The sequence below is a fragment of the Notamacropus eugenii genome, chromosome 3 (genome assembly GCF_028372415.1).
Source record: "Notamacropus eugenii isolate mMacEug1 chromosome 3, mMacEug1.pri_v2, whole genome shotgun sequence".
NCBI lineage: Eukaryota > Metazoa > Chordata > Mammalia > Diprotodontia > Macropodidae > Notamacropus > Notamacropus eugenii.
In genome coordinates this window covers 170,737,792-170,751,518 of record NC_092874.1, presented here as the reverse complement: position 1 = coordinate 170,751,518, position 13,727 = coordinate 170,737,792, and the positions used below count along the sequence as shown (strand labels likewise).

General features: G+C 31.8%; 1 protein-coding gene across 5 annotated transcripts in view; it reads right to left on the bottom strand.

Annotated features, from left to right (window-relative positions):
- USP6NL (USP6 N-terminal like) overlaps positions 1-13,727 on the bottom strand; it is a 203,910-nt gene that overhangs the window by 29,813 nt on the left and 160,370 nt on the right. For all 5 annotated transcript variants that reach the window (XM_072653340.1, XM_072653342.1, XM_072653338.1 and 2 more), the window contains 4 exons: positions 12,196-12,303; positions 6,980-7,089; positions 5,830-5,878; positions 2,237-2,357 (listed from right to left, as the gene is read on the bottom strand). In XM_072653340.1, coding sequence (XP_072509441.1) covers positions 2,237-2,357; positions 5,830-5,878; positions 6,980-7,089; positions 12,196-12,303 — 388 coding nt within the window. The remainder of the gene's footprint in view (positions 1-2,236; positions 2,358-5,829; positions 5,879-6,979; positions 7,090-12,195; positions 12,304-13,727) is intronic.

Here is a 13,727-nt window from a genome sequence, read left to right as displayed (position 1 = left end):
GACCTATATTCACACCAATTTGACAGCTGAGTGAAGGATGGATTGGAATGGGGAGAGACTTGAAGCAGGGAGACCAACCAATAGGCTTGTGTATGCTTAGAAAACAGAAATTTTATTTTTTCTTTGATATTCTAGTACTAGTAATTTAAAAACATTTGCTGAGCTATCATATTCACTACAAATTCATATTTACATATGCCACATAAAACTAAGTTAACATACACATTTCCAAGTTTTACTAGCAGACCTGGAAATGGATACCTTCAAGAAGAGAAGCACTAGCAAAAATATCTTTAACTACAACTTTAAAAAATTACTGAGGGAATTAATATTAACTTGCCAAAAAAACCCATTGGTAGCATTAATTGGTGAATAAGCTACCATGTATATTTAAGTCAAATATCATTTCTAAGAAATAGGGCATTTTTCCCATGTAAATATTTGTTACCAACACCAAAGTCAATAGTAATCCAGAATATACCAGCAACACCATATGTTCACATGAAATATCAAAGTAAAAATTCACAACGGAGGTTTTTAAAACATAAAATGTTTTTAACATATTTTGATTTTTATAATACCTATAGTTTCCATCATATTCCCCACAACCTGAAAGACGTAATAAACAAGTTTTTACAATAGGAGAAAAAAAACACAATGCTAACTTGTAAAAAAAAAAAATCTAACTGATATGTAATATGTGGCTTCTATGATATTCTACCTCTAAAAAGAACTAGGAGGGGGATTCTTCTCATATGCTCAAGCTTGGTGTTCATGTCACAGAATTCAGTATAAGGCAAAAAGCAATAAGAGGTAGGCAGCCAGACTCAATTCTGTGAGTTCTTATGTTGCCTCAGACACTTTCTACCTGTGCGACTGGACAAATCACTTAATCCTGTTTGCTGCAATGTCCTCACCTGGAGAAGGAAAGCACTCCAGTGTCTTTGCTAAGAAAACCCCAAAGGGGGTCACAAAGCGTTGGACACAACTGAAACAACCAAATAGCAACAACACACACACACACACCACAGTATAAAGTTTAAAATGTCAGTTATGAGTTCAAGGTTAAATAAATGTTTTACTCTCATTCCAAGAATTGATATAAGCTGATATTAGCAGTTGTCTTTTTACGAAGTATTCTTTCACTAAAAAAGTTTAAATTCTCAACAAATAGGGCTTACTTCCGCTAAGCTATTGGAAGATGCTGGGATAATGTAAAGAGAAGCAGGAAATGGAAATTTATAACAAAATACCAATTTTTATATTTAATGTTATTTAATTTATCTGCCTTAGAAGTGTTATGAAATGACTCTATCCCACCATCAACTTCTAATTTTAAGAAGTGTTTTTCACGTTCAAAGGATACATTTGGAAGCAACTGGCAATAAAATTTTAAAATCTGCCATGACTAATTTTTACCACATGGAGGGAAAACTATGACATACATATAATATGTGCTTCCAAGAACAAATCACAACCCAAGTGTGTCAAAATCGGATTGTACATGATTTAACAAAGGTCAGGAAAAGATTATGAAAAATGGAATAAGTTGCTTAAAATCATAAATTAAAAATGAAAAAAGGAGAAATACTGCTATTACTGTAAAATATTATAAAAATGTAAAAACTGTAAAATATAAATGGCTATTTAAATTAAAATTAAACTTTATAGGATAACAGTATATAACAGTATTTAACTGAAATACTAACCTTATTTTAAAACATCTAAATTTCATAACCTTATTAAAACTATTTATTATTCCACAGTAAAAAAATACATGACAAATAATAGCTGTAAGATGAATTAATAAGATGATTTTGGAGGGGTAAACATTATAATTTCTTAAAACTTAGAAAGTTTCTATCTTCTCACAAAAAACTTGTTTCCCCATGCCTCTAGAAAAAATACAATATTTACTTATTAAGCTCTGCAATTTCAAACAACGTAGAAATAAATAAAATTGGATGTAGTAATTCATTTATAGAATGAATTTATATTCAATAAAATGTAATTTTATTTTTTTTTTAACACAAGAAAATTTTTCCTCAAATTCCAGTAAAAAAAAAAAATGTAAACTTTTCTCACATTGTCCAATATTTTTTTTTTCAATTTTCCTCTGGAAATTTTTTTAGTGTTTCATTTTTTAAAATCTTTCACTTCATGCTACTAAGATTATTCAAAGTTTTAAAAAGTTTTTAACATCTTTTTTTAATGGCAAAAAATTAGCTTTTCTTACCATGCATGGCATACTTGGGGCCTGAAAGTAGCTTCACCAGAGCCCAGAAGGCATCTTCTTCATTCATATACATAAGGAGCAAAGCAGTGATCTGGCTCATTCCCTGACAGTATCCAACTTCCTGAAGATTAAGTGAATAAAAACAAGTGTTTACTTGTTCAAATATCTGAAGGATTTCTTACCAAAGTACATCATGTTAAGAGAAAATACATACTTTCCCAGGGCCAATCCTCAATCTCTGGATCAACATAAAATACTAAACTAGATATGACTAGAAGCTATTTGGCACCTTCCTTTGGCACCGTTCGCGTACAGCTATATTGCTGAGAACGTGTGTGTGAGTGTGAGTGTGAGTGTGTGTGTGTGTGTGTGTGTGTGTATTCACTCACTATGTATGTACATATGCATGTATGTATATTACATGTAGGACAGAGCTGAATGAGTCTTGGAAACATCCAATACTGTACATAGATTGTATAGTTCTAAATGCCTATGTTTATATGGTCAGAAGGAATGGACTTTAGAGGTCATGTAGTTCAACCCTCTCATTTTGTGGTGGTTTTTCAATCTAACTCTTTTATGACCCCATTAGGGTTTTCTTGGAAGAGATACTGGAGTTGTTCACCATTTCCTTCTCCAGCTCATTTACAGATGAGGAAACTGAGGCAAACAGGGATAAGTGACTTGCTGGGGATCACATAGCCAGTAAGTGCCTGCAGTTAGATTTGAACCCATTAAGATGAGTCTTCCTGACTCCAGACCCAGCTCTCTATCTACTGTGTCACATAACAGAGATCTCCTAACAGAATCCAACCTTCTCATTTTACAGATGAGTAAATCAAGGCCAAAAAGTAAAATGACTTACTCAAATTGATACTACTAGTAAATGGCTTGGAATGCAAACCAAGTTCTTTGAACATGAATTCAGTGCCCTATTACCTCATGTTGTTTAACCACCACTCTATATTTTACTATCCCACCATGTTGTCCTCCAAATATAGCTTTGGCTTCTAGTTTTTTCTTTATGACCCCTGAAATCAATAGTTCTGCTATTTGTTCAACAGAGTTCTCATTTTTTTCTTATAATAAATATTTCATAATGTTTCTTTTCCTTTGAATTTCTGACATAATCATTATTCCACAGCATTAAAATTTATCCTAGTTGCTAATTCCCTTGAATCCAGTCAGTCAACAAGTATTTTTATAGCTTCCACACTGTGGGGAACATTCATCAACATGCTTTGACATAAAGCATGTAGTCACACATTTAGGGATAAAAGTTCAAACAGAATCCTGTCTTTCCATTTCAAAGACCAGTTCACTTTCATCCTAGACCAAGAATAGGCAAAAGTAAAAAAAAAAAATGTGTGTGATGAAAAGTAGGAAGGTTATTACATTTGTAATCTCCTTCATAAGAAAGTCTACATGTATTCCCATAAGTTAGTTAAAGGGGAATTTCAAAGTCTGTGAAGGACCATGAAGAACCTGACTACAGCACTCCAAAAGTCCCAATGGGAAGGCCTTATGGATAATCTCCATCTTTATTTGCATATATATGAATGCACATGAAATGAAATAAACACTAGGAGAAAGTCTTCTTCCATTATTTCTTTAGGTAGAGCTATTCTTTATGTGGAACACATTTTCTAGGTTATAAAATCACAAAAATGGGACTGTAGAGGTCATCTAATCCAACATTTCTGTCTTACAGATGAAGAAACAGTCCTGGAGAGCCTAAATTATTTGTCTAAACTAGAAATAACAACACCAATTTCAGAATGTTGTGAGGATCAAATGAAATAATAAACATTAAAGTACTTTGCAAGCCTTAAAGTTATATATAATAGTGAGTTTTTATTTTTGTTATTATTATACATGATTAATTATATTGTAAGTAGCAGGGATTTGAACTCAGGTCCTGTCATTCCAAGTACTCTTTTCCTTATACCATAAATTCTAGTATCTGTTTTGAGAGAATTGGGACTGAGACGACAATATTTAGGAGTCTCTTGTTCTGGAAGCAAGAACATGGGCAGATTCCATGACCCCAAATTATGGAAGGATAGTATCAAATACTACTATGCCCAAATCCAAGAATACATGGTCTGCCATGGCATACGCTGACCTCAGATTCTTCACTTTCAAAGTTAACAATACTTAAGGCAGGTACTACACCAAGGTCTTAAATAAAACCATAGAACCATAGAGTTTGATGGGACACGAATAACTGATTGTTTAATCTCATTTTTTGCAAATGAGCAAACTTAGGACCAGAGAAGATAAGAGGCAGATTAAGGAAAGAATTATCACTCCCATACAATGAGCTTTCTATTAGCTTCTGCTGAATAAGCCAAAATTAGAAATCAGAAAATCAAAATAGTTATCTTAAACACAACTTATCTATAAAAAAGAGGTAAGCAAAAATCAAAAGATACCAAGTCTGAAGAAGAAATAAAAAGATACATTTAATAACTTCAATACACAAAATAGCAAGTGGTCATCTGTACTTGCCTCAAAAGAAGACCTATATTAAAACACTAAAACTAAATATATGAACTGGTTTGCTTTTAAAATTTTCTTAGACCTGAAATCCCAAATGACACATCAATGACATCTCCACAATTAAAAGGTGGGAGTGCTTGGAGAATATGCATATTAAAAATAGACCCAGTTTTCTTTTCTGAATGAAGTAAACAGAATGGGTAAAACTTTCTGACTCTCCTAAAAGTCTGGTTACAAATTGAATGATACTATGAGCAAATGGTAGGATATCTAAATTGAAATGTCAACTTTAGATACTCAATTGGTTTAAAAGTAAGGTTTCCCAAAGCTGAAATTATTGAACATAAATTAGAAGGATACATACTTCTGAATTATATTTTTAAGAGAGGAAATAGATTTTTCCTGATTCATTTACATCTTTTCACCTGCTCATACTTGCCACAACACAATGTATTTTGTAGATTAGGATGAAGGATACAGTTTATGGAACAGAAAAATTAGTCCACATAATAACCTAAGTAGAATCTTAGTCTTCTTACCACAATACTCTTGGCACTGACACACTAATCAAGAAAAACAAATGAATAGTATTCTGATGAGACATTGCTCTTTAAAGACAATTTTTTGAAAAAACTACAAATGCAACTATAGAATGTTTCCTAAATAAAATTCACCTCCATACCAAAACATAAACACATATACTTTCAAATGACAATTCCCATCCTTACTCTTAGTCTATTCCTCCAGAGTTACTCTTCAACCAATGTGCGATTCTTTAAAATGTGGGATAACTTTATAACATGAGAAAGATTTCTTTCCTGAAGGAAATAAAGTAAACTTAATAGAGATCAACTCTAACTCTCCAAACTACAAAATGTAATGGTATTATGACCAGACTGTATGGTCTGATTTAAAATTTCACTCTCTGAATAGACATCCTTTTGAACAGTAAGAGAGGCATCGGAGAAATCTGGATCTCATTTTAAGAAACAGTTTTATTTGGAAAAGGTTTAATCTTAAATATTCTCAAACAACATGATGAGGGAAAAAAAAGATAAAACATGGGACTAGGTACAAAATAAATAACTTACCGTATTATAAATAGAATATGCAGCTAGAACATGGAATAAAGATTGTTGCCTAGAGGTAAAAGAACAGTTATATGAAATACAATTTAGTTACTGAATTTGTTTTAATTTTAAAAATGAAGTCAATTTGTTATGAAACAGATTTCCTCTTATATAGACATACAGATATACAGATATCCTCATATATCAGGTAAAACTATATGGTTATAAGTGGGTTCAAGAACAAAATTGGACTGTATAAAATTAGACACATTACATTCAGATGGAATAATTCACACAAGAATCTCTGCCATAGTTTTTAGCAACTCCTTTCTTATCATACTTAAAATTACTTCAATGTGACTTATTCTTTCAAGAGAAACTGGAAAAAGTACTTTCATAACTATGCCAAACTGGACCACAGGTATTTATATAAAATTTAAAGCTTCATGAAATACATTACATACATTATGCCATTTGATCCTCACAGAAAGTCTTATGATGTAGACAGTCTAAATATAATTGCTCTCATCTTACAGACAAGTAAAATGAGGGTGGGTTGGGTTAGGTTAAATCAAGTCACTTGCCAGGTCACACCACTAATAAGTGGCAGAGTCAGAATTTGAACCCAAGTCTTCTGATCTCAAGTTGTGTAATTTTGTTTTTTATGTTATGCTACCTCTCATACAAATTACTTATCTGAGAATAGCAAGTATTACACAATACTAAGACTGGGCCTATGAAGATGATAATTCTTATTTTCTTGTCTCAGGATTTTCTTTATATTTAAACTAATTTTCTTTAGCCTCAAGTCTTCTAGAGTTCCATTATAATTTAGAGATATATGGCATTAGCACAGCCCTCAAAAGGTATTTCAAAAGTAATTTCATCCTAAAAAGCTATCTTACATATATGAGAATTCTCAGATCAAAAAATATTATATTTTTCTACTAATCTCTTATTACTTAATAAGTGAGCAGAGTAGTAAATTAAATCAGACACTAAGTTTCAGTTTCAAATGACAAGGTTTTAAATGTTCTCAAACTGGAAAATTAAATGTCAATAGAAAGTACTACATGGGATCCTTTGAGGACTCAGGTTCGAAGTAAAACATACTATAATAAGTCTTTTTTAAGATTCTAATTTATATTACACAATATTCAAATTTACTTACTTCACACCATATCTGTCTCTAAACATAATATGGTCCCTATATGTGCGGTTGACATCAAGATCAATTTGTCTGATATCAGGTGAACAACCTCGTGCTCGATGTTTTAGTTTCTGAAAAAGAAAAGGAACAATCATTCAGTTTTAAAGAAAAGTCTTCACAATTTTAAGAAATTTCATAATAAATATAAAATGAATTTTTTTATTAATCAAAAAACCAGTTATTTCGTGTTAACTGACATCCCTATTAGTTTCTTGAGCAGCTGACTACTTAGGTCATAGATAAAGTGATTTGGGTTATTATTATGATAACTTAAATACAAAGGATGATGTATAACTCGTAAAGACTGGAAAGGATAGATTTGTCCCATTTTTCAAACCAATCTGGTAAAATGAAAATATAATTTGAGGGAGAGGAAAAAAAAGTTCTGATAAAACCATATACTATGAAGTACAGGTAAGCCATGTAAACATGGAGGTAATGCAGAGTAATCATCAGGTAAAAATAATAAGGAATTAGGTTGAGACATATTTATACCTATGATACCTAGGTAAATAGCAAACAAAAGAGGGCTTAAGGGAATAAAATGAAAATAAAATGATTGTAGAGGTGTCATCAAGACTTATTAAGTTGGGACTCAAAATGAACTGATGATGGGAGGATGTATTTTGTTTAAAAAAAAAGTCTAAAGAAGGTAAGAAGGAGAAAACATTTGAGACAGGAGAGTAGTTGATGCTTTTTGTAAGACATATGACAAGATACCCAGAAAAAGGACATGGATGATGCTTTCCTATGGTCAACTGGCAAAACATCAAAAAGGTAGCATACAGTATTGATGAGATAATTCTACAATCTTGACATCTGGAGAAAAAAACATCATTCCAATAAACAATTAGATCACTCGATAAATGCTTTACTAGCCTTGTTGAAAATTTCATCTTAGAAGCCAGAGGAAGCAACACAAGTAATTAAAATTTAACAAATATAGAGGTATACATTACATGTAGAATGTTGTGGTAGGTACTAAAAATACAGAAATAAAGAATGAAAATGGAGAGTGGTACGGTGAGAGAGAGCTGGAGTTGGGATCAGGAAGAAGACCTAAGTTAAAATTCTAACTCTGACCCACTGGCTACCTATGTGACAATGTTTATGTCACTTAACCTAAGATTCAATTTCCTTATCTGTAAAATGAGAGAACCTGCTGACTTCTAAACTCCTTTTCATCTCTAAATCTGTGAATCTATGATTCCTATAAGGAAATGGGTATTCTCCTGGAGAAAGTATAATATATGCATAGTAAATACAAGTAGAAAATGATGAGGGGTCAGAGAAAGCACTTCAGAAAAAAAGAAATTATCAGTGGGTACATGTATGAGCATGAGAAAGAAAGAGAATTAGTAAGACATGTAAGTGACAGGGAACAAACAGTGACAAATTAACTTAATTCGTTTCTTAGACAGGATTACTAGATTAGTAGAGATGAGAATCTGCTGAGACAGTGTATTTTTACTTTAGCAGGCATTTGACAAAGTATCTAATGATAACCCTGTGGATAAGATGGGGAAATGTGAGCTTTAGGTAGACTCACATATGAAAATGTTGTTAATGTACAATAATATTAACTCAAAATATTTTGCTTTAAGTTTCATAAAACACTATGGACAATTATCACTACCTTAGTACTGCACAATTAAATAATTGTTATCAGTGTCTTAAATGAACACACACTTATAAAATCTGCAATGGAAACAAAGTTGGAAAGGATAGGTAAGGTGAAGAATAATATAAACAAGATTCAAAATTATATTCTCATAAGGAAGTGCAAACTGTTAACAATCATATGAAAGAATACTCCAAATCACCAAGAATAAGAAAAATGCACAAAGGAACAACCCTAATTTTTCACTTTACACTGAGCAAACTGACAAGGATGACAAAATCTAGGTGCAATCAATGATGGAAGGAAGGATGGTGAAAAGAAAGCCACATTAATTTAATGCACTGTTGCATTGATTGTAAATTAGTACAATCATTCTGGAAAGTAATTTGTTAATTATTCAAATAAAGTGGTGAAAATGTTCATACCTTCTGACCCAGAGATTCCACAGCTAGACATATACCCCAAGGATAATACTGACAAAAAGAAAGGATCTATGTATACCTTAATATTTATAGTGGTACTTTTTGTGGTAGCAAAAAAATTAGAAACAAAGCAGATATCTCATGGATTGGAAAATGACTAAATAAATTGTGGTACAAGGATATAATGAAATATTACACAACCATGACAGCTGTGAATAAAGAGAAGCAAAGACTTACATGAACTGATGCAAAGTGAAGGACAAGAAAAACAACTCTGTGTGTGTGTGTGTGTGTGTGTGTGTGTGTGTGTGTGTGTACAGAAAGTAAAAAAAAAGGTAAATGCAGTCATAAAACAACTGAAAATGAATGCTGCAGAGTTTTAAAAAAAAACAAGCTTGTATTAAAAGAAGAGATATGAGAAGACATCTCCCTGACACGCTTTTGCAGAGGATGGGAAAGAGGTTCTTGGGCATGAAACACTGAATATGTCCAATTTTTTCAGTGTACTTATTGATTTTTCCCCCCTTCTTCCTCTTTCTCATTTTTTCTTTTTTTAAAAAAATCATTTGTTTAAAATGATGGCTCAGAGGGACACAGAGGGAAATCTAAGTGTTTGCTATAAAAATAAAATATGCAAAAATGTCAAAATTATCTTGCTAAGATAAGATAAAATCAAAGAGATGACATTTAACAGGCATAAAAGTAAAGTTCTGTGTTTAAGGTGTTTTGTTTTTTTTTTTATTAATGTTACCTACTGATAATTGCACCTAGTAGGTGTTCAATAATTTTTTTTTTGTAAGGATAGATGGCTCAGGCTGAGAAATCCTGAGGATTAAGTTTTCTCAGATTGGGAATCGAGTGCATACATGATCTAGATAAACATCTTAAGGTCAAAGAAAAGAAACTTTTTCATTTTGAAACTCAAAACAAAAACAACATATGCTACATTACCTTCCTTTTTATACAGGGAATGCCTGGAGTGTTACATACCAAGCTTGGAGCTCAGAGGGGAAGAAAAGGGAAGTAGTGTTGAAAACAGAGTAGTTAAAAAAAAACACTTTAAGAGGTAGTGAAATGTGAAGCCAGCAGAACCAGAACTATATACATGTCAACCATAACTTTAAGCAACAAAATAAAAAATCCCAGACTTGGACGATGCAGAGTAAACACATTTTTGCAATTTAAAAAAAAAATTCATTTGATTCTACTTCGTTAAATCTTAAGGTTTTTATATTTTTTGAACTTTAAAAACATTTTTACTCTATGATCCATTACTTGTCTTCACTGACAGTTATTAAGTTTACATTTTAAAAACCAAGGAAAATTTTTTTTCTAAGACCAGTTTAGTTATGTTGTCCTCATATTAATCATATTCAAGAATTGAAGCTTCAGAGACTTTTACTCTAAAATGACAAGGTCAGCAAAAGTATAACTGAAAAGCACAGTTTTACTCACTAACATGATATCTAGAGGACTACTTTTCTCCCTTCATTACAATTACCTATACATTCTGCTTACATCATAATACAAAAATTCTGTATATTGAATTGCACACAGAATCGTACAATGCAGGTCCAATATTTTGAATTGCTTCAAGCTCATTAAGAAAAATATGCTGCATTATTGTACCACCAGGTCTTTCATGACGAATAAATCTTAAAGCAGAAAAATAAGGGTATACATTACTTAAGCTATATTGCTCTGTGGAAAGAACCAGAAACTTCTATTTATGTTGCCAATTAAGTATCTTTTGTCAGGAATAAATAAGCAAATGAATTGTAATTCTTCTACCTATAATTAAGTGTTTTATCTGTTTTATTCTGAGGCATACTTTAATTTTGAACATTAGTTTTTCAATAAAATAAACCAATGATCAGTTTAAAATCATTAAAATATCTGAAATTTGAAAGAAGCTTGACAGTAAATGTAGAAAATGTCTACTTAAAAGCTCACTACCAATTAAATTTTTTTAGAAATTAATTTTCAGTACCCTGAGATTATAAGACAACTAGATGGCTCAGTGAACAGAATGCTGGACCTGGATTCAGGAAGACCTGAGTTCAAATATGATCTCAGACACCTGACCCGTAAGTCACTTAACCTTTATTTGCCTTAATCCACTGGAGAAGTAAATGGCAAACTGCTTCAGTATCTTTGCCAGGAAAAAACGATGGGTAATATGATCCACGAGGTTATGAAAAGTCAGACACAACACAATGACTAAACAACAACAACAACACACCCTGAGGTTATACAAATATGAATAGTTGTCTAAATTACAATAATTGTAACTTTTAGGGGTTCCTAATTTAAATCTCGATGAATTATTATCTAAATATTACAGAGTGAACCAAGAATACTGAATTGGCATTTTACTTCACAATATCCTTTAGCAAGGGATTTGGGGTCTCAATTTCAAATTTTTTTTCCCTTTTCTCCTTTATGTTTCTATGTAATGTATTCTATATGATGTTATTTATCAGAAAGCTTGCTTTCTAAACCTGTGATTTTGAGATACTTTGATATTGTACTGTTTTTACATAATACTTGGCTAAAGTCCCCATGGGTCTACTGTCTTTCAAGACAAGTGTTTGAAAAGGAGTTTGTTGGAATATGATAAAGGAAATTTTATTCACCAAGTCAGATGATATGGAAAAGAATATTTTTAATATCAATCCATAGTTTAATTAAGGGCTTTTGAAGTTAAACTAGAGAGAGTGGATTAGAGGGAACCTCCATTTTCTACGTTGAAAAAGAAAATGGTCAGGTAAATAAAAACAAATAATGATAAAGAGAGTTCTATTAAACTATTTTTCCATACTTCAGAAAAAATTTTAATATCACAGCATCATATAGCCTTTTTAGCAACTTTTTTTCCCCTAAAAATATGCTTATCATTGTAAGTTACTTGTAATGAAAGTGCTTTGGCTATTCAATCACTGAAATCAGAAAAAATTACTAAAGCTTTTGTCTGAAATTCAGGAGATACAGATTAAATTGGACCAAAAAAATCTACATGTAGGCCTATAAATGTTTTAGGGATTTTTCTTTTGTTTTGGGGGAAGGCTTTTGATATCTAAAATAAAATATTTTAAAACTATTTTATGTAATTAAAACTGATTCAATATACTCACATTGTAAAGGTCTCTTGTTTCTTCTTTCATTTTAGGAATCTCAAGTAGTAAAGACCAGACTTCACCTCTGAGCTGAAGTGGAATTCCTTTGTAAATTCTCCTATGAAACTAATTAAAAGAAAAGAAATTAAATTTCATGAAGTGCAAAGTCTAGAATTTTCCCTAAATTCAGAATGCAAAACATTTTATTGGTTACTTACAATATCACCAACCAACACACAGACATGTTTTAATATAGTTCTTCTTTACTAGTCCCAGAGATGCTTTAACTACACAGAAAAACAAACCAATCTGTCCTTGTAGGTGAGTTCACTGGGCCACCATTAGTAACTATAAAATAGAATTAGAAACTTTAATAGTTAAAAGGGTCCTAGACTACATCTAGTCCCACCTTATTTTATAGAAGAAAAAACTGAGTCTCAGAGAGGTGGCAAATAATCTGAGATCACATAGCACACAAAGTAAATCAGTGTAGAGGCTGTATTTCCTAACTTCTGTTCTACTGTTCTTTCAATTATGTCATGTTTCTTCCCCATCAGAAATATTATGCATATACTGTATTTCTCTACTTTTTGTCATTTTTTTTATCACTGACAGCTCAGTTAATTCTACTTCAGAAATTCTCATTTAGATAGATACAATATCTTTAACCACTTTCTTAATTTCCCTTCTCCTCTAATTCTTGGCCAGATAATTCAGAAAAATTTCCCTTTTTTCTTTATTCACTCCATATGTTAACCAAAAATGATCTTAATTATGGATAAATATTAAGAAAAGTAAGGACAGCCATGACATGGTAGACAGTGAACCAACCTGAAGCAAGGAAGACCTGGAGAGGACTCTGTGACACATACTAGAGAGACAGCCCAAGCAAATCATGTTACCTCTCAGCACTCTTGGCAACCCTCAAAACCATTAGTTACAGAGAAGGTATCAACCAGAATTGGTACAGAAGGAGTTTCCTCAAATAGGAATTCCCTATATCAATGAACACAAAAGTCCATCCTCTCCCTATAATATTAGAAGAGCCATTGTTTTAGAAGTGAAATCTGACACACAATACTTGTCAACTTCTATGCCCTTTAAATTGACCAAAAATGACTCTTCCTTAACCTCTGAAATCTCCTCATAAAATTTCTTCACAAATTTAAAAGCTTAAAACAGTTAAATTAAAAGCAGTTAGATTTAAAGTTTTAGTGTTTTAAGTCATTGAACTAATAATATATAGGACTTATCAATTCCAAAAGCATTTGTTAAGTACCACTATGTACACGTTAAACAAAGTTCATATTTTCAGAAACCATATTCTCACAATTCTATGTGGCTGCAAGTCAGGGAATACCACAGTATCTCAAAAGATTTAATGTTTTGAGTTATCCAGAGGGCAATGGCCAATTATGGTGAGTGTAAATTGTCTATAATGACATGAATAACACAAACTTCAAGGAATAAGTAAAAAGGCAGCAGATGGTGGGAATAATACAAAAAGATAGATAATAGAATAAAGGGGTAAGGGACATGAGAAGAAGGCA